The sequence below is a fragment of the Pelobates fuscus genome, chromosome 5, assembly GCF_036172605.1.
Source record: "Pelobates fuscus isolate aPelFus1 chromosome 5, aPelFus1.pri, whole genome shotgun sequence".
In the NCBI taxonomy this organism is placed as follows: Eukaryota; Metazoa; Chordata; class Amphibia; order Anura; family Pelobatidae; genus Pelobates; species Pelobates fuscus.
Genome location: NC_086321.1, coordinates 43,722,298 through 43,743,697, shown reverse-complemented (window position 1 = coordinate 43,743,697; position 21,400 = coordinate 43,722,298). Strand labels below are relative to the sequence as shown.

Sequence of the window (21,400 nt, the reverse complement as noted above, 5' to 3'; positions counted from 1 at the left end):
CCATCCCCAGTGTATATGTTTGTGCTCGGCTAGTAATTGACAGGGATTACTGAGTGCCGTCTGCAGAATCCCTCTAATGAACCATTAGTTGCTGGTTTTGCAGGTAGAGGTTTTGTACTTTAGGGTTAATATATCTGTGATTTGGCTTTCTCATTGCTGTCTAGGCAGCTGACAGTTTCCATACGGTTTCTGTCACGATCAGTGGCATCAGGAGGGACACTGTTTTTGTGCGCATCTAATTATGTACGTGTTGGTGTGTGGTTAGTATTTCAAGCTTGCTGAGCTATTAATATGCCCACAAAGCATCCTGCTGCTGTCAGTTACCTGTCAGCAGGATGTATACACACAGAGCACAATTCCATTACACTGTAGAAATAGCAGAATCACTTTGTTGGTTCATTAGAGGTTTTAGAACATGTTAAAAATACATTCTGATACAGTGTATAGGCTTTAAAGTGGCAGTTTTCCCTTGATGAATGTCTCCATTCTTAAATGTTCTTATCACCATTGAACTCAGAGTTCCAGGTCAACGTTGGTCAGCCCTGTTTTTTGGATCTGTAACACGTTATCACATGTCCTCATTAGGGATGGTCTAGCATAGTTGAAGCTTGGGGAGCAGACCGTGTCCATCTAATAGCAATAAGGGTGTATTCAGTTCTCCGTGAAGGAGAATTTCAGGGTCCCACTTATATAACGATTTTTTTTTTTTTTTTACAAAACCATAATTTGTGCATTGGATGCATTAACTATACTCTATGTATTGTAGCCAAAATCAACAATCAAATAATAAGCCCAGGTTGATTTGTGACATTCTTATAAATTGTTGGCTTGTGCCTTACATTTAAATTCCAGGCAGAGTTTTTTGTTTGTTTGTTTGTCAGGACATACACATTTTTAATGGGATCAATATTTATCAATCCTCTTTGAGTTGCTCTCCGTTGACACATTGAGTTCTAGAGTTGTGTGAATAACTCGGTCCACCATTGGGTACCTTTGTAAACCAGTGATAGTACATCCTGAAAAGCATGTCAATCCTTGCAGTAAATTGTATGGCATTGTTTGCAGGTAGAAAGAGGAATGACTGAGCAGATATAAACAAACAGTTGGAGACCTTTCCAGGCTACCTTTCAGTCTAGACACTGGAATGAAAAAGTAATGGGTTGCTTTACCACACTGGATGCAATAAAAGATACATTTTTTGTTCAGTCTTTATAAAAGGTGACCAGAAAATAATTGACCCCAAACGTTTTTTCTTTTAAAGCTTGACAAAGAACCTGTCTCGGGTCAAAATGTTGCTCGGTTTCTTTTTGGCGTGACTGAATGGAAATATAGTTATTACATCCAGTGTGATGAAGTTTTTTGTTGAGGTTTTAGGCTGGAGACCTCTATTCCGTTTACTGACAGAACAAATGGCTACTAGCTTAGTCCGTATTGCTACATGCTGGAATAGTCTGTGTCCTGCCGCAAAAATCCTTCTCTAAAATTGGTGTATTTAATCAATAAACATATTTTTACGTTATAGACCTAAAAAATACCCAGTATTGGTTTTGGCTCGTATTTGATTCTCCAAACACAATTCTTCTGGAGAGAAAAATACAGTAAGGACTTTTTAACATTGGTAAAGTGTAGGTATAAAAAGTTAGAATTAAAATTTAATTAAATACTAGAGATATGATAACTATAACTGATGAGCTTAACCTTGAGTATAAGTGAACAGTGGTCTTTCCTCTTTTTCGCAAATCAATCGTTATGTCTTCACCCAGAATCTCATGTAACTGGATTTACACGGACAGCATGTGGAATGTGAAAGGCATGTTTAGCGATGTCAGATGCCGGAATGGCAAATTTGGATTTTACACTTCAGATGCATATGTGCTAGCTGGGTCAAAAATCTCAGCTGGGCATTGATGTTGAGCTTAGAACATCATGGTCAGACATTGCAACCTACTTAAGGACATGGAATTGGGAGGTCAGTGCATGGGTTTGGATAGTGATGCAGAGTTGAATACAATGAGTCTGGTATTAGGATTTTGGACTGATTACAATTCACAATGGGAGAAAAATGCCAGACAGGGAGATAAGGGAGAACATTTTAGTTTTTCATACATATGTAGTAAGAAGGTGGAAGGAGATGCTAGAGTGATTCTAACGGTTTAACAGTGCTTTATAGTGCGTTGGATGGTTATGTAGGACTGTGATTCCCAACCTTTGTTTGAACCAACTTAAACTTCAATGAGAGAAAAATATCCTAGGTACACATATTTTCCTTTCTCCTTCATCAGCAGCTAACAAATGTCACATTTACTTGAAGCCTTACTAAAATGATATTCATAATTCTAGTCAAATTGACTTATTAGTTTTAATTCATTGCCAGATGGGAATCCCAATTTTAATGATGACACCACATATTAAAAACACCTATAACATGCCTGAAACTGTCTGGGGTTGAAACCATCCCTTTGATTAAATAACATTTTATTTTTATACATATTACATTCAAAAGAAATATTTTTTTTTTTTTTTTTTTAAAGTAATAAACAAAAGTTATATGAACACTATAGGGTCAGGAACACAAACCTGTATTCCTGACCATATAGAGTTAAAAAATAAAACAAAACATGTCAAGGAGGCAGATCAGGAGCAGAGCCAGCACAAGCCAAACACAGCCCTGGCCAATCAGCATCAATGCATCTCTAAAAGTAAAGTTCGGTGTCTCCTTGCAGAAGGTGGAGACACTGACTGCCAGTGCTGCAAATACAATAAGCTATAGTTGTTCTGGCGACTATAGTGCCCCTTTAAATACTGTACTCTTCCTTCACCCTTGTTTACATAGAAACATAGAATGTGACTGCAGATCAGAACCATTCGGCCAATCTAGTTTGCCCAATTTTCTAAATACTTTCATTAGTCCCTGGCCTTATCTTATAGCTATATGCCAGCCTTATGCCTATCCCCCGCATGCTTAAACTCCTTTACTGAGAGGGTAGTGGATGCATGGAATAGTGGTAGAGGTTAACACAGTAAAGTAATACTTCCTGATATTATTTTTACACCTTTGTCCCTCTAATTTAAGACTATGTCCTCTTGTTGTGGTAGTTTTTCTTCTTTTAAAAATAGGCTCCTCCTTTACTGTGTTGATTTCCTTTAATCTTCATACTAGAACCTTCTCAGCTGCTAGTCTATCATTTCCATTGCACTTTCTCTACTTAAACTGCATGCCTTCCTTGATACATGTATTTAGGATCCTCATTCTACTTTCTGGGCTAAATAAAGGGAAATATGCAAAATAAATTAAGCTGAGCATAAAAGCAAAATAGACCATGTGTAGCTTAATTTCTTCCGTTACATGTCCTCCAGAGATGCATGGCTTAATGTGTACAATAAACAAAGTGCGAACTTGAAGCTCTCTATACTGAACAGCAAAATTAATGAGAGCTCTACAGGAATAAATACCATATATACTCGAGTATAAGCCGACCCGAATATAAGCCGAGGCCCCTAATTTTACCCCAAAAAACTGGGAAAACTTATTGACTCGAGTATAAGACTAGGGTGGGAAATGCAGCAGCTACTAGTACATTTCTAAATAAAATTAGATCCTAAAAAAATTATATTAATTGAATATTTATTTACACTGTGTGTGTATGAGTGCAGTGTGTGTGTGTGTATGAGTGCAGTGTGTGTGTGTGTATGAGTGCAGTGTGTGTGTGTGTATGAGTGCAGTGTGTGTGTGTATGAGTGCAGTGTGTGTGTGTGTGTGTGTGTGTGAGTGCAGTGTGTGTGTGTGTTGCAGAGCCTTGCTGGGTGGTGGGCAATTTTATTATTTTTTTTTAATTATTTTAATAATTTTTTTTATTATTTTTATTTTATTATTATTTTTAATTATTATTTTATTTTTATTTAATTTTTTTTCGTCCCCCCTCCCTGCTTGATACATGGCACGGAGGGGGGCTCTCACTCCCTGGTGGTCCAGTGGATGGGCACTGTGTAGGAGGGGGGCTGGCAGAGCTGTTACTTACCTCTCCTGCAGCTCCTGTCAGCTCCCTTCTCCTCCGGTCCGGTCAGCTCACAGTGTAAGTCTCGCGGCCGCACTATGACCCCGCGGCTCTCGCAATACTTACACTGGGAGCTGACAGAGGTGCTGAACGGACCGGCGTGGAGGGAGCTGACAGGAGAGGTAAGTAAACGCTCTGCAGCCCCCACAGCCCCCAGTCTGTATTATGGCAATGTAAGTTGCCATAATACAGACAATTGACTCGAGTATAAGACGAGTTGGGGTTTTTCAGCACAAAAAATGTGCTGAAAAACTCGGCTTATACTCGAGTATATACGGTAAATAGAACCTGCAAACATCACCTAGAATTCGTTTAATACATGTGCTAGGTGAACATCATAGCCTGTGGTGTCCACATAACACCTCCGCAAATTAGAGGAAAAATTCACTTGAAAATATTAAATAAGCTCTGTACGTACACTGCAGAGGAAGCCAATCAGGAACAGGTTGTGATTAGGTGGGCAGGTTGTATTGCAGAAAATTGCAAAATATTGTTTGTAATATTAAAAGACAATTACACAGAAGTGAGCAGATAACAAGGAGCAGCATGATTATGAGCATACAACCAAATCAAATGAACATGAGTTGCCTTGGTGCCAAAAGAATCCCCTGTTAGGATTATTCCCTAATGTGAGAATTCAAAGTGAAGTTTAAATTTAAAGGACCACTCTAGGCACCCAGACCACTTCAGCTTAATGAAGTGGTCTGGGTGCCAGGTCCCTCTAGGATTAACCCTTTTTTTTATAAACATAGCAGTTTCAGAGAAACTGCTATGTTTATACTGAGGGTTAATCCAGCCTCCAAAACCTCTAGTGGCTGTCTCATTGACAGCCGCTAGAGGCGCTTGCGTGCTTCTCACTGTGAAAATTGTAAATGCTTTCCTATGCGACCGGCTGAATGCGAGCGCGGCTCCTGCCGCGCATGCACATTCAGCCGATGACGTCGCAAGGAAGAAGGAGAGGAGGAGTAGAGCTCCCCACCCGGCGCTGGAGAAAGAGGTAAGTTTAACCCCTTCCTCCCCCCCAGAGCCTGGCGGGAGTGGGTCCCTGAGGGTGGGGGCACCCTCAGGGCACTCTAGTGCCAGGAAAACGAGTATGTTTTCCTGGCACTAGAGTGGTCCTTTAAGGCCACAGTAGACTAACTGGACACGTTGCTGACTTGCGGCTATTTTGACCTTAAATTTTAAATTCTCTTTGAATTTTCACGTTGGTGAAAAACTGTGTGTTTGTAGCACTCTTTGAGGCATTATATCCGCACACTGGTTGTAAATTATTGATCTATGATATTGGAGAGGGGAATAATCTTGAGAAGTGAAGGAAACTTTGATGGTTTATGTCACGAACGCACCATACTTCAAGAGTGTGCGTGGCGTTGTGGTGCTGAAAGGGTTAACGTTCACTATTTGTCTGCACTAGACCAGAAATAATGATAAAATCCCCCTTTAACACTACCCACACTTAACCATAATTAATATAAATATTACTATTTTAACGCTGCACCACAAAGACAATATATAAATGGGGTGCCTTGGTCCCCCAAGTAGCTTAATAATAAAAACCCACCATATACAACTTAGCACAATACCTATGCAATTGCAAAACACTCATTAATTAGTCTCTTCGGGTAACGTGATTCTTAACCAGACAAAGGCAGAACTTAATAAAGGAATATTTTTTATGAGCAAAATATAGTCACGGTGCATACAAAAAAAAATCTTACTCCCTCCCAGCAAGGTAGTCTATATGCTCTTTTACACACTGCCCTCTCCACAGTAGGGCCCCTACGAGGTTTGGGTTTATAACACATTTCACTTTTAGGCACATACTTGGATAACAATCAACCTACGTCCGTACCAAGTAATACATTTGCATGGATATTCTCATCTACCCCCACATCTCTGAAACCCTTCCCCACTTCCCAATCCAAATAAACTCGTGCCATTGGCACTAGAAGACACACTTCCACAATTCATTTAACTGCTAGAGTCCTGCCAGGAATTAAGTCCTCAGCGCACTAGCTCTGGACGCACACGAGTCACATCTGCCCCAGTGTCCCTGAGTCCCACAGTTGCCTCCTTTCCAACTGTCACAGGTTGCAGATTCACATTGTTGCTGCCCTCTGATCTGGTTACAAACAACACAGAGGACATTGGTTCTGAGGGGCATCCCTCCACAGCTGAAGATGTTGGCTGCAGTTTCCCAGGGCAAGAAAACTGATGTGCCCTACTTGGTTGCAAATAAAATATCTGCGACTATCTCCTTGGCACTAGCTCCCCCTCTCCCTGAGGTGGAACAACAGATGCCCCACTAGGCCTGGTGATGAGGAGTCATGGTGGTGTGATCTTCCAGCTGGATGCTCCCTTTGCCAAACTTCTGCTCTGGTCCACTGTTGCTCGGTTGGCTGTGTAGAAGTCTGCCAACTTACCCGCTTTCATTACCTGTTTTGGGGTTCCGGTCCAGCAGCCATTCCTGTACATCAGCTGGGCAGAGCTGCAAAAACTGTTATTTTGTTAACAGATCTTGCAAACTTTCTAAAGTGCAATTTCCAGCCCTGTAGTCCACTGTCTGGATGCTGTCGCCAGGTGTCCCACAACTGCTGCAAAACTCTCTGTGGGACGCTTCTGCAAAGTCCTACATTTCTTTTGGTACACCTCAGGAGTAAGTTTGTACCGTTCCTGCAAGGCAGCCTTAATCACATTATAGTCCCGGTCAAATTCTGCTGGACGCGGAGCAAATGCTTCCAGTGCAGGACCTCTGAGATCAGGGGTGAGGTACTTTGCCCACTGGTTCTTTGGTAGCTGGTACTGCCTGCAAACCTTTTCAAAACTGCACAGGAAAACATCCAGATCACCAAAGTTGGAAAATTCTCTGCACGTGGTCTGGGTGGAGAAGAGTCTCTTGAATCAGTACTCCTAGGTGAGGCAGTCAACCTCTCCAACTCGGGCATTTTTAGCTCATGCTCTCTGGCAGCTTGACGCTCCGCAGCCTCTTGATATTTAAGCATAAGCTGAAGTCTTTGGTTTGCATCTGCTGAGTCCACGTATTTCAACACAGTTTGCAAATAAGAGTCCAAGGGATCTCCAAATCTCTGTACATCACTGGCAATTGCAGGTATCTCCTCAGCGTTTGAGGCATCACTTTGCACTGCTTGTTGCATATCATAGTCCACCAGTGCTTGTAATAGCTCCTCTTATGTTTTTCCCCGACATGGAATAGATCTCTCTCAGCAAAGCTGATCTAGCACTGCCTTGGACTGCGCCTGGTACTCCATTTAGTAAATTAAAGATGGCAAAGAAAAACAGAGAAGAGGGTGGGGGACTGTTGATGTGTAAATATATTATGTATGCACTGAGGTCAGCCTTTGGAAATTGAGACACAATTTCTTTTAGTGCCTGGATTAACCAACAAATCCAGCAACACTAAAATCTGGTACAAAAAGATGAAAAATATTTGTTATTCCACCAATTTGTCACAAACTCACCCTACTTCAAGAGTGTGCGTGACATAGTTGTGGTGTTGAAAGGGTTAACGTTCACTATTTGTCTGCACTAGACCAGAAATAATGATAAAATCCCCCTTTAACACCACCCACACTTAACCATAATTAATATAACTGTTTACTATTTTAACGCTGCCACCACCAAGACAATTTATAAATGGGGTGCCTTGGCCCCACAGATAACTTATAATAATAAAAACTTACCAAATACAACTTTGCACAATACCTATGCAATTGCAAAACACTCATTAATTAGTCTCTTCAGGTAATGTGATTCTTTACCAGACAAAGGCAGAACTTAATAAAGGAATATTTATTATGGGCAAAACATCACCGTCACAGTGCATACAAAAAAATAGATGATAAACAAATGATTTACACCAACAGATAAAAACAAAAGGGATATAAAATAACATATGGTTGAAGTCATTTAGTTTACATTGGAACTAGACATCCAGGCATCTCAAGTGTAGAATGTCACACCTTGCAGAGCCTTTGATTAATCAAAGGATCAATCCATGTTGTAAACCATCTGCCCCCTTTCAAATTCCTATGCAATTTACATTACGCCTTCTGTCTTCTGACCTCTACCAAGTGGCCTATTCATATATGCACTACGCAAATTACGTTATATGGCAATATTATATTGTGCAACAATGAATTATGCACACTTGGCGTGACTGTTTAGATTTCAATTAGAATACCATTGTCACCAATTTAGAAAGATCTAAATGATATACAATATATTTATAATATATGTACATTGTTGTTCCATCAGACATACTTCCATTCTTCAAAAGATACGTGTGCTTTATCTTAATATGGTTAAGCAGAGTAAAAAAAAATCCACTTTAAACTCAGCAAAATGATTGTTTACCTCACACTCCCAGAATGCTTTGTGAATATATGCAGATTTGCATTTAGTGAATCACTTTTAGATTGCCCACATGTTTTTGAGTTGCCTTAGGAACAGCTTGCTACTTAGTCATAGCCTTAAAGTGCACCTTTCATGGCAAAATTAGTTTCTTTTTAGAGAGAAAAACATTTGAGCTATCCAGGATTCTACCCAAATATTTAGCATCTGCATATATGCTGGTGGTGAAGGTAGCTATTTTCAAATCCGTATATATTTTAACCCATGCATAAGCATTCATTTTGTCAGCATAAGATGAACTTGCAATTAACACAATTTCAGGCCAAGAGCAAAACATATCAGAACCAAAGCACACAAAGCAATGTGTTCTGATGCGTCTACCCTGCTATATAACACACAATTATTTTTATTTTATTTTTTTCAATTCTTTATTTTAAAACTGGGATAAATATAAAGCAGAACCCAAAATAATAAATCATAGGATGTAGAAGATCAGCAATCTCGTCATATTATGGAATAAAAAATAAGGTCGCAATAAAGTCAGTGGAGCATTCAGTCATTAATTATCAAACTACAACGAAACCCGCGTGAGCATGCTCCAAATTGAAACATGAGCGGAAAGGAAAAAAGAGGTGGGAGGAAAGTGGGCACCACCGTGTGAAGAAAACGTCAGAGGATGACCAGGACAATCCAACTGATAAGTTATCCCACAGAGACCAAGATTTGGGCATTGTATTGCAGACCGAAGCAGTAAGCTGGTTGTCACCAATCTTAACCTGAATTTCACTTGGGGTGGCGTAATGGATTGAGTCAGTGTGCGGCTAAGGTGCGTCAGGCAGTGATTTTGTCCCATAATGTCTGTGACTATTGAGGAAGGCAATCTATAGCTTGGGTAAAAAAAAAAGACCAGGGATCAAAGTCAAAAGGTCTACGAAGTACCCACCCTAAGATATTCTAGCGAACACATAGCATTTATGAATATAAAAAACTTGCTGGCATCTGGAAATTAAGTTCTGGGATCACATAGTTTTGGAGAATGCATAAATCGAAGCCCAGGTGATGATGTCTTATCTTAGTATCCATGTTCTTGACCTCTTAATCATTTAATAAATTTAGCCAGAACTACTTGCTGCATTAATTCATAAACGTGGCCAAAGTTACCTACTCATTTAATCATTCCATAAACGTGGCCAGAGATACCTACTCCATTAATCATTCCATAAACGTGGCCAGAGATACCTACTCATTTAATCATTCCATAAACGTGGCCAAAGTTACCTACTCCATTAATCATTCCATAAACGTGGCCAGAGATACCTACTCCATTAATCATTCCATAAACGTGGCCAGAGATACCTACTCCATTAATCATTCCATAAACGTGGCCAGAGATACCTACTCCATTAATCATTCCATAAACGTGGCCAGAGATACCTACTCATTTAATCATTCCATAAACGTGGCCAGAGATACCTACTCCATTAATCATTCCATAAACGTGGCCAGAGATACCTACTCCATTAATCATTCCATAAACGTGGCCAGAGATACCTACTCCATTAATCATTCCATAAACGTGGCCAGAGAACTGCTTCATTAATTATTTATTAAATCTGACTGGACATATCTGTTCCATTATTTATTTGATAAAAAGGTTCAGCCTTTCTTTCTCACTTAATCATTTAATATGCCCAGGTATTCATGCCCCATTAATAATGTATTAAATGTGAGCAGGGATATCTTGCTCTATTGAAGGTACTGTCTGTCTTTACCCCATATTACCACATATTGTTAAGTTTATATCTAATGCATTAACAATAATATAGAAAAATTTAATTTTATTTAGAAAGAAATACAATATTCACATTGAAAGTTCCATAGAATGAACTCCTTACTGAATCACAATACAGTTGCAATCAGACCTGTCCCACTTTGGGAGCCTCGTTCTTGTTTTTCAGGCTGTGATGCTGTCCTGTAAAGCTCTTTCTGGTAGGAGTTCATGGAGTAAGAAGATGACTGGAATTGTGATATAAACTGATAGCAACCATACCATGGCTACTCTGTTTACACACAACACAGTTGATGGTTGAGTTAACCAGGCTGGTTTATGTGTATGCACAATGTGTATCACAGAAATCTTCAGAGAGGAGAGAGAGGACCTCTAAGCAACATACACTTTGCCGCAATGCAAGGTGGTTATGATGCTTAGACCTGCTCTTTGTTTGTTTAATAATGCACCATTAATCATGGAATAAATGTGATCTGGAATACCTACTGCATTAATCACTGTCCTTTCTGTCCTCCCTTTTCCTTTCACAGAGGGAAGTAGAGCAGAATACCAGGTTACGTGATGTGATTTTATTGGTATCTGTGTGGTTTATGCATGTCTAGTCCCTCATGTACCTGGGATCTCTTTTAATCTCCATTCCAGCATGTGCTACATTAATCTGTAACAGTGTGTGTTCTGTACCGAAAGGGTTAGGAGCTTTGCGTAGTGCAGTAAATGCAAGAGTCTGTTCAGTGCCGGGGATGGAAGATTTAATTATGATTTTATTTATACACGCTATGCCCTGGACACTCATTAACTCATCTGACTACTATTATCCGGTGGCACCTGGCATATTGTTTAATGTCCAGATGGTAGGTTTAACGTGCTTCCATAAGACTGAGCTGCAATCAAATGCTACAATTTGGCAGATATGTAATGGAATCCACTGCAATCTCCAAGGGGTCCCTCTGCACTAGTTTACATTTAACTGGTACTAGGAAAAGATTTATTCGCTGTTTCTCAAGCCTTGCCCCCTCCACATTGGGATCTTGCCCCCTCCAACATTATCCCAGATGGAGCTCTCCAAAATTGCTGATTGGCCAGGCTGAGATGGACTGACTTTACTGTTTGTCCCCAGTGACTGTTTGGAAAGACACCACTCTTAATCCCCTTGGCCCAAAGGGTGCCAGTATCTTGGGCAACAAGTTGTACTAACCTACCAGCAGTACCCCTAAAATGACAAAGGGGTTGCCAGTCTTTTTTGGAGTTGCAGCAAAATAACACCAATACTGCGGTTTTCTGACTGTCATAATTTAGCTGCCATGCAAATTAGGGTTCCATCGATAGCACAGGCATTCCATATTCACTAACTTATTTTGTGATTTCAATGGCTTCCAAAAAAAGCCATTTTAATGGAGTAAATACCATGCCTAGTGAGACCAGATGTACAATTAACCCTTGTGCCATAGCAGAGAGCAGCGATGTGCTACTCCCCTGCGGCACAGAAAGGTGTTCAGCTTGTAATAATAGAGAGCCAGTTAGCTTTCTTACTGAGAGAGGATTAGGACCCTTAAAAACAAAACAAAACAGAAGTCTAGAGCGTGGCCTCTAGTCTTTCTCCACCCTGCGGACTGCAGATAGAGATTAATTTAAACAAGACCCAAAAGATATTCAGTCTACTGGACCTTATAGGGTTAATACTGTTGTTATTATTAAGGCAAACATTGTCCGCTAACGCTAAGGATAGAATCTGTACTTTTTTTTTAAAATTACATTCTACTTGCCTGTCATTGACTTGATTGAATATCTTCTTTTATTCAGCTTTCTTTGTTTGACCTAAAAGATGCCAGAATAACTCAAAACCTGATGAATAAAATAAAACACTATTCAAATTATTTACTAAAGTGAACATTTTAAGTGAATTTCACATTTAAGGTCAAAATAGTTCAACTGGACATTCATTTAAAAATCATTTTTTATTCTTACTTTAGCGAATAACCCTGTAATTCCTACTCACACCCGACTCCCCACTCCAGCTGCAGTGTTCGGTACACACTGAGCGTGCAAGGTGGGATAGGTCTTTATACAGACCTTTCCTTTGAATGCTCAATATGAGCCAATCAATCATAGAGCTCTGACAAGCATGTCTTGCATCTTAAAATACTTGCCTAATCCAATAAGGTCAGGGCCGGACTGGCCCACTGGGATACCGGGAAATTTCCCGGTGGGCCGCGGCACCTGGGGGCTGCTCTGGCAATATATGTGCCACCGGGTGGCCGGTCCGGTGGCACACACTTCGAGGGGGCCGGCCGGCAGGCGGCCGCATTGCACGCTGCAGCCTCGCCGGTCCGGCGGCACACCTAATGCTGAGGGCTGAGGGAGGAGCATGTCTCTCTACCATGCTCCCTCGCGGTTCCCACAATGCCCAGCAGCATCCGTGCTGGGGATTGTGGGAACCGCGAGGGAGCATGGTAGAGATATGCTCCCTCCCCCTTCAGCCCTCAGCATTACAGTGCTGTCGGACCGGCGAGGCTGCAGCGTGCAATGAGGCCGGCCCCCTGACTCCTCCCAGGTGGGTGGGGGGGATGGAAGTGGGGGGGGAGAATAGATAGAGAGACAGAGGGGGGGGGGTGAAAAGAGAGAGAGAGACAGAGGGGGGGGTGAAAAGAGAGAGAGAGACGGAGGGGGGGGGGGTGAAAAGAGAGAGAGAGACAGAGGGGGGGGGTGAAAAGAGAGAGAGAGACAGAGGGGGGGGTGAAAAGAGAGAGAGAGACAGAGGGGGGGTGAAAAGAGAGAGAGAGACAGAGGGGGGGGTGAAAAGAGAGAGAGAGACAGAGGGGGGGGTGAAAAGAGAGAGAGAGACAGAGGGGGGGGTGAAAAGAGAGAGAGAGACAGAGGGGGGGGTGAAAAGAGAGAGAGAGACAGAGGGGGGGTGAAAAGAGAGAGACAGACAGAGGGGGGGGTGAAAAGAGAGAGAGAGACAGAGGGGGGGGTGAAAAGAGAGAGAGAGACAGAGGGGGGGGTGAAAAGAGAGAGAGAGACAGAGGGGGGGGTGAAAAGAGAGAGAGAGAGACAGAGGGGGGGGTGAAAAGAGAGAGAGAGACAGAGGGGGGGTGAAAAGAGAGAGAGAGACAGAGGGAGGGGTGAAAAGAGAGAGAGAGACAGAGGGGGGGGGGTGAAAAGAGAGAGAGAGACAGGGGGGGTGAAAAGAGAGAGAGAGACAGGGGGGTGAAAAGAGAGAGAGAGACAGGGGGGGTGAAAAGAGAGAGAGAGAGAGACAGGGGGGGGTGAAAAGAGAGAGAGAGAGAGACAGGGGGGTGAAAAGAGAGAGAGAGAGACAGGGGGGGTGAAAAGAGAGAGAGAGAGACAGGGGGGTGAAAAGAGAGAGAGAGACAGGGGGGGGTGAAAAGAGAGAGAGAGACAGGGGGGGTGAAAAGAGAGAGAGAGACTGGGGGGGTGAAAAGAGAGAGAGAGACAGAGGGGGGGTGAAAAGAGAGAGAGAGACAGAGGGGGGTGAAAAGAGAGAGAGAGACAGAGGGGGGGTGAAAAGAGAGAGAGAGAGACAGAGGGGGGGTGAAAAGAGAGAGAGAGACAGAGGGGGGGTGAAAAGAGAGAGAGACAGAGGGGGGGTGAAAAGAGAGAGAGACAGAGGGGGGTGAAAAGAGAGAGAGACAGAGGGGGTGAAAAGAGAGAGAGACAGAGACAGAGGGGGGGTGAAAAGAGAGAGAGAGAGAGACAGAGGGGGGTGAAAAGAGAGAGAGAGACAGAGGGGGGTGAAAAGAGAGAGAGAGACAGAGGGGGGGTGAAAAGAGAGAGAGAGAGACAGAGGGGGGGTGAAAAGAGAGAGAGAGACAGAGGGGGGGTGAAAAGAGAGAGAGAGACAGAGGGGGGTGAAAAGAGAGAGAGACAGAGGGGGTGAAAAGAGAGAGAGAGAGAGACAGAGGGGGGTGAAAAGAGAGAGAGAGACAGAGGGGGGGTGAAAAGAGAGAGAGAGACAGAGGGGGGGGTGAAAAGAGAGAGAGAGAGACAGAGGGGGGGGTGAAAAGAGAGAGAGAGACAGAGGGGGGGGGTGAAAAGAGAGACAGAGGGGGGGGGTGAAAAGAGAGAGAGAGACAGAGGGGGGGGGGTGAAAAGAGAGACAGGGGGGGGTGAAAAGAGAGAGAGAGAGAGGGGGGTGAAGAGAGAGAGAGAGGGGGGTGAAGAGAGAGAGAGAGGGGGGTGAAGAGAGAGAGAGAGGGGGGTGAAGAGAGAGAGAGGGGGGTGAAGAGAGAGAGAGAGGGGGGTGAAGAGAGAGAGAGAGGGGGGTGAAGAGAGAGAGAGAGGGGGGTGAAGAGAGAGAGAGAGGGGGGTGAAGAGAGAGAGAGAGGGGGGTGAAGAGAGAGAGAGAGGGGGGTGAAGAGAGAGAGAGAGGGGGTGAAGAGAGAGAGAGAGGGGGGTGAAGAGAGAGAGAGAGGGGGTGAAGAGAGAGAGAGAGGGGGTGAAGAGAGAGAGAGAGAGGGGGTGAAGAGAGAGAGAGAGGGGGGTGAAGAGAGAGAGAGGGGGGTGAAGAGAGAGAGAGAGGGGGGTGAAGAGAGAGAGAGAGGGGGGTGAAGAGAGAGAGAGAGGGGGGGGTGAAGAGAGAGAGAGGGGGGTGAAGAGAGAGAGAGAGGGGGGTGAAGAGAGAGAGAGAGGGGGGTGAAGAGAGAGAGAGAGGGGGGTGAAGAGAGAGAGAGGGGGGTGAAGAGAGAGAGAGAGAGGGGGGTGAAGAGAGAGAGAGAGGGGGGGTGAAGAGAGAGAGAGAGGGGGGGGTGAAGAGAGAGAGAGAGAGGGGGTGAAGAGAGAGAGAGGGGGGTGAAGAGAGAGAGAGGGGGGTGAAGAGAGAGAGAGGGGGGTGAAGAGAGAGAGAGAGGGGTGAAGAGAGAGAGAGAGGGGGGTGAAGAGAGAGAGAGAGGGGGGTGAAGAGAGAGAGAGACAGAGGGGGATGAAGAGAGAGAGAGAGACAGAGGGAGGTGAAGAGAGAGAGAGACAGGGGGAGGTGAAGAGAGAGAGAGACAGAGGGGGGGTGAAGAGAGAGAGAGACAGGGGGAGGTGAAGAGAGAGAGAGACAGGGGGAGGTGAAGAGAGAGAGAGAGACAGAGGGGGGTGAAGAGAGAGAGAGAGACAGAGGGGGGTGAAGAGAGAGAGAGAGACAGAGGGGGGTGAAGAGAGAGAGAGAGACAGAGGGGGGGTGAAGAGAGAGAGACAGAGGGGGGTGAAGAGAGAGAGAGAGACAGAGGGGGGGTGAAGAGAGAGAGAGAGACAGAGGGGGGTGAAGAGAGAGAGAGAGAGACAGAGGGGGGTGAAGAGAGAGAGAGAGACAGAGGGGGGGTGAAGAGAGAGAGACAGAGGGGGGAATAGAGAGAGAGACAGAGGGGGGGAATAGAGAGAGACAGAGGGGGGGAATAGAGAGAGACAGAGGGGGGGAATAGAGAGAGAGACGGGGGGAATAGAGAGAGAGACAGAGGGGGGGGTGAATAGAGAGAGAGACAGAGGGGGGGGTGAATAGAGAGAGAGACAGGGGGGGGATGAATAGAGAGAGAGAGACAGAGGGGGGGTGAATAGAGAGAGAGAGACAGAGGGGGGGTGAATAGAGAGAGAGAGACAGAGGGGGGGAGAGTGCCACAGGGAGAGGGGGGGAGAGTGAGACACAAGGGGGGAGAGAGGGGCGAATAGAGAGAGACAGAGGGGGGGGAGAGTGCCACAGGGAAAGGAGGGATAAAGACAGAGGGGGGAGAGTGAGACACAAGGGGAGAAAGAGGGGCAAATAGAGAGAGACAGAGGGGGAGGGAGGGTGCCACAGGGAAAGGGGGGAGAAAGAGACAGAGGGGGGAGAGTGAGACACAAGGGGAGAAAGAGGGGCAAATAGAGAGAGACAGAGGGGGAGGGAGGGTGCCACAGGGAAAGGGGGGAGAAAGAGACAGAGGGGGGAGAGTGAGACACAAGGGGAGAAAGAGGCGTAAATAGAGAGAGACAGAGGGGTTGGGAGAGTGCCACAGGGAAAGGAGGGAGAAAGAGACAGAGGGGGGAGAGTGAGACACAAGGGGAGAAAGAGGGGTGAATAGAGAGAGACAGAGGGGGAGGGAGAGTGCCACAGGGAAACTCTAGCCCTGGAGCTACGGGCTAGAGTTCACTCTCACCACTGCGACCACCAGGGATTCCTGGTGGTCCAAGTGGTGAGAGTGAACTCTAGCCCCATACAAACACTGCCCACACACCATACACATTCACACACTGCCCCCCCATACACACACACAGACCCCCATACACACATTCCCCTACACACACAGCCACCCATACACACATTGCCCCACGCACCCTACACACTGAACCTTTCACACACATTGCACCCCTCACACATTGCACCACTGCTCCTATACCCTACTACAGCCCCATATCCCAGCAGACCCCAGGTAAGTTGTCAAACTGTACTTAAACGGTTTGACTACTTACTCTGGGAGCGGGTCCCGGCACTCCTGGCACCATACCCACTACACAGAGCAGTAGTGGTTATTGTGCATGGATTATTTCTTTAAATAATCTATAGGTGCCCCTCCTGAGATCAGGCTCTGGATCCGCCACTGATTTATATTATATATATATATATATATATATATATATATATAATTATGCCTATTATATTTACACATATATTAATGTACATTTATATATGCATAATACACTAAGAAATGTCATTGATATGTACAATATGTAATAAGCAGATATTGTCCCAGTCTTGTTGCTAGGTGCATAATCCAGCACAATAACATATTTAAAGTGAAGAGTGCACCCACAGGACCTCAAAATAAACAAGATAACGTCATTTTTTACAGTTGTGCCCTACATACATTCGCCATTTCAGTCCCATTACCAAGCTTTCCTTAATATGTCATGGTAGTTGGACTGAAACATTGGTTATATGCAAAGGCACGTCTGCTTAAAATAAATCTGCACTATTTTTTTTTAAGCCTATATGTGCTTTTTTCACGTTGGAGTAATAATTTTAATTTTAAGTTATCTTTTCTAACTCTGTATCTGCACACTATGCTGGCGCGACGCATTATGGGGCTGGTAAATATTTTTTTTCCAGGGCTGCTTTTAATTCCCAGTCCGGCCCTGAATAAGGTGCATAGATGTATTTTTTAATACTGTATTGTTTGATAAAAGTGCCCACCTTTAGCCATCTTCTGGGCTTTTGTTTAAATAACTCTCCACCACATAGCTCATGGGGTGGTGGAAAAGGTGAATTCACTTGCTGGCCCACCTATTTTTCATGTTTTTTTTCCTATTACTATTTTCTTTATTTTAAATGAAGAGATTAAGTGGACTTTCTAACCAAGATGACTGATCATTTTTTTCTTATATATAACCTGAAGCAGACACTTATCACCAGAGCTTAATCTTAAAATAATTTAACTAAAGTGCTGCATATTTATATAGGAAAAAAAGTCATGTTCTACAATGTCAATAGTAGTATAGATATGTATATACACTGGGTGTGTGGGACCCCGAGGGGGCATTTCCACTGGGGAGACCAACGTCCGTAGCAACACCTGGAAAAGAGCAGACCCGCCAGACAGGAATCCGGCTAGTTGTAATTCTAGCTATAGTTTTGCTCCTCCTTGTTTCCTTATTCCCATATCCACTGCATTTGTGTCCCAGTTCTTGAGTCTTCTTCATATGTGTAATTCTGTCAATGTGCACCTATTTGTGCCGTCCTGCCTATGATGATTTTTTTTACTTATTAGCCATTCTGGAATATTATATTGTGTTAACACTTGCTATGACAGGTGTGTGTGTCACTCTGTCCTGTGGAATGTGTTTTTTTCCCCCTGGCAGTTTAAGGGTTATGGATTCTGATGTTGTAACAGCATTTTGTTAAGACACTTATGAATTAAACATGAAATGTAACTAGCCTGGAATGACTGCAATGAAACACAAACTGTAATGAAGTCTAATTAGCAAGGAATTGATCACATGACTATGCTGTCTACAGTGACTGCTTGAGGAAATGTTCTCCTCTCGTTTTTGTAAATTTTCACACCTTTTATTTTTACGAAGCAATCATATTCTAATTTAATTAGTGCTAAAACCAAGCTTGGTCCTTATATTACTAATGTAATTTATGTGGTGCCGACAAATATTGCAATCCTTCTTAATATGCATTATTTATTCTATAAAATATCAACAGACGTGAATGGATCACCAAATTGCAACATTAAACACTGAAAAGGGTAGGGTGGCTGACCTTCATGGCAGACAGGCATGCGTAGAGAGAGCTTGCCACTTAATCCACAGTAATAGTGACTATACTGACGGTATTCATTCTTAGACTATATTTGAGTGATTACTTAGAGAAAAAAATATGTAATAGTGATAATCTAAAATGGAACCAACAAGCTGGTTAACTCTGAAACACTGTAAAATTACAAAGTATAAAACAGAATTGTGTGGTGTTTAAAAAGTGAGCATCATATATCAAAAACAGCTTGACCCCAACGATTCTAGTGCCAGGAATCCAACACACCAGAACTCTGCTGGTGAGCCCTGAAGGTGGGAGAGACGGCTGCTCTCCTGTCCCAAAATGGCTGGTATACCGGAGACATACCTCTGTTCCCCCCTATTTTGGACCGGCTGTGGTTATCCCGGTTCCCCACTGCACTCAATTATAATCTCATCACAAGGATTCTTTTCTGGCACATGCCGAAGAGTGTAAAATGTCCGCCTCCTATACGATTGCACTGTGGGATCAGAAGCCCACCAAACATGACTTACATAGCCTCTATTCTGGCCACAGCTTTGTCATAGATGCTATCATTAATAAATCTTGGGAAAAGCTGGAGAATAGCCCGACAGGGATTGACTCTCAGCAACTAGAGGAAATCCAGGGGCCCAATGGTGAGAGGCTGGCGGGGACTCCCTTAAGGCACATAAGCTACTTGTGCACCAGCCCCTTATCACAGGTGCCTACCCAGATCAAGAAGAATCTGGAAAAGGCCCCCTTCAACGTCCACATCGATTCACTCAACAGCACTCTACTGCCTCCAATGGTTTCCCGCAAAGCAAGGGCTTTGACTTCACAGGCACTCAGGTTCATGGTTCAGAGGCGTTGACACCAGTACGGTCCAGAGACAAAAAGGATTCCTTGCCTTGGTACGCCATGCTGAGTGGACGCGGCAGACTACAGCTCCTGAACAGTCTATATCTATCTATATATATATATATGAGCTTTAAGGAACATTAATGACCTGTAAATCAACACTCTGTGGGTGGCACAAATATCTATCACCTCTTGGGCACCATTGGTATTGGTTCCGGGTCCAAATACTACTATTGTGAAAGAGCTGCATCCTCTGATTGGTTATGGTCTTGTGTGTCTCCTTGGTGGGAGAAGCAGTTGATCTCCCCAACCGTGACTGCACAGGCTCTCCTGTGGATATTGGAGCCCCATATTGCCCCCCACCCAGGCCGGTGGGGTTATCTCGGTCCCCACCAAGCAAGGCTTTACTTACCTTCCAGCCGTTCCTGTGAGAATCAAGCGTGAACTGCTCTCACGTGGCCTATCTAAAATGGTTGACAGCAACAGTGCTGCACAGCAGGACGCAAAGGCTCTGGTGCATACCCGGGAATCAGGTTTTCAATCGACGATCAACACCCTCTATCAGAGATCCTGGTGGAACCCGCAGAGGCAAGAACCTCAATCCATGCTGTCCGTTCCTGTTGGTGCAGTTTGCTCACACAGCCTAGAGACTTGCTTCCAGATGGAGCCATCCATGGATTTGGCGGGCCGCGTGCGGTCTAAGCACCCAAGAAGACCATCGCACCCCTAGATCTCAGGGACTCCACTTGGCTGCAGAAGGGAAGGCAAGTGGCCCCTGGGGCTGGAGAGATATGCAGCGCTATGGCATCCAATGAGGCTTCTGGGACACATTACAACTGCTGGGACTTTGCGTGTATGCCAGAGGCATAATATAATCAAGCTGCCGTTATAGGGTAGTATGGTAGAGCAGTGAATTTCTGCATTGCCTCAGGGTTCTTTGCCTCTTCCTCTCTTCCTTAACTGTTGATGTTTGTGTTTCTTTGTGTTCACCTGACCCATCCTGAACCCTTGCCTTATCTAACCTTCTTAGCAACAACTAGAGACCAGTTACTGAGCCTTTGGTAATTATCTCATATGTTTAAGCAACTTAGCCTAGCAAGTTATTTAGTACATATAAGCTCTCACCATGTCTAGCATTGCTTAAATGATATGTTTTGTTATTTCAAACTCAGACATGATTGCCTAACTTGTTTATTTCATCATACTATAAAATTGTGCTCCACCAGCGAAATGTCAAGTAACGTACTATTACTTAACATATGTGATCTCAAGCAATTTGTTTTTATACCACTTGTCACTTTTGTTCTTGCTCCTATGGGCATTTTGTGATTCCTTGTACACTCATGCACAGAAAAAATAAACAATTAAAAAAAATATATATATATATAATATCATTAGGACCTGTAAATTCTATTGATAATCAATCTTCACAGACTTTTATGGATTATAACAATCGAATACCATTGGGACCAGTAAATTATAAATATTCAAACTTCACAGTCTTTAATCACTTGAGAAAAGAAAAAAATATACACAGTATAAAACCATAATAAAAATAAATATATGCTGTAACGTAGAAGGTGCAAGATTTGGCCAAACGCCTTCCCCCATTGTAAGTATTCAAACCATTTGTTAATGGTACAACTTCTTACCAGGGTCTGCACGGTGCCTCTCCCTTCCTCCACTACATCTGACACGGAGGGTTTAGCTCATTGGCTTAGAGCAACCATCTTCAGAATTTGAGTTTAACCTCTCTGTGTAGCAGGTGTAGTTGCACCTCTGGCAGCATCATTGAGACATAATCAACCAAACCAGAACTAGATTTCCTGGCTGACTTTTATGTCAATATTGTGCAAAGTTTATTGCACAGAATATCGGTCGTTGGCTGGGAGCGGTCAGATGACACTCGGGTAAAGAATGGCGTTGGCTGCGATGTCCAGTACGGTTAAGTTAAACAAAATTCTGGTGCAAAAAGAAAAGTTGGTATATAAATACAGACGCAAGTGTAGCACGGATGGGAGAGTAAAAACTTCTGTGTTTCGTACCACAGACTTGATCAACTCTCTCATATTTTTAGTTTAGATAACCCCA

At 43.7% G+C, this 21,400-nt stretch overlaps 1 protein-coding gene across 8 annotated transcripts in view; it reads left to right on the top strand.

Annotated features, from left to right (window-relative positions):
* Positions 1-21,400, top strand: part of UNC13B (unc-13 homolog B) — a 463,085-nt gene that overhangs the window by 296,959 nt on the left and 144,726 nt on the right. For 3 of the 8 annotated variants that reach the window (XM_063453767.1, XM_063453768.1, XM_063453766.1), the window contains exon 3: positions 10,746-10,768. The exons of the other annotated variants lie outside the window; for them this stretch is intronic. In XM_063453767.1, coding sequence (XP_063309837.1) covers positions 10,746-10,768 — 23 coding nt within the window. The remainder of the gene's footprint in view (positions 1-10,745; positions 10,769-21,400) is intronic. 8 annotated transcript variants of the gene reach the window in all.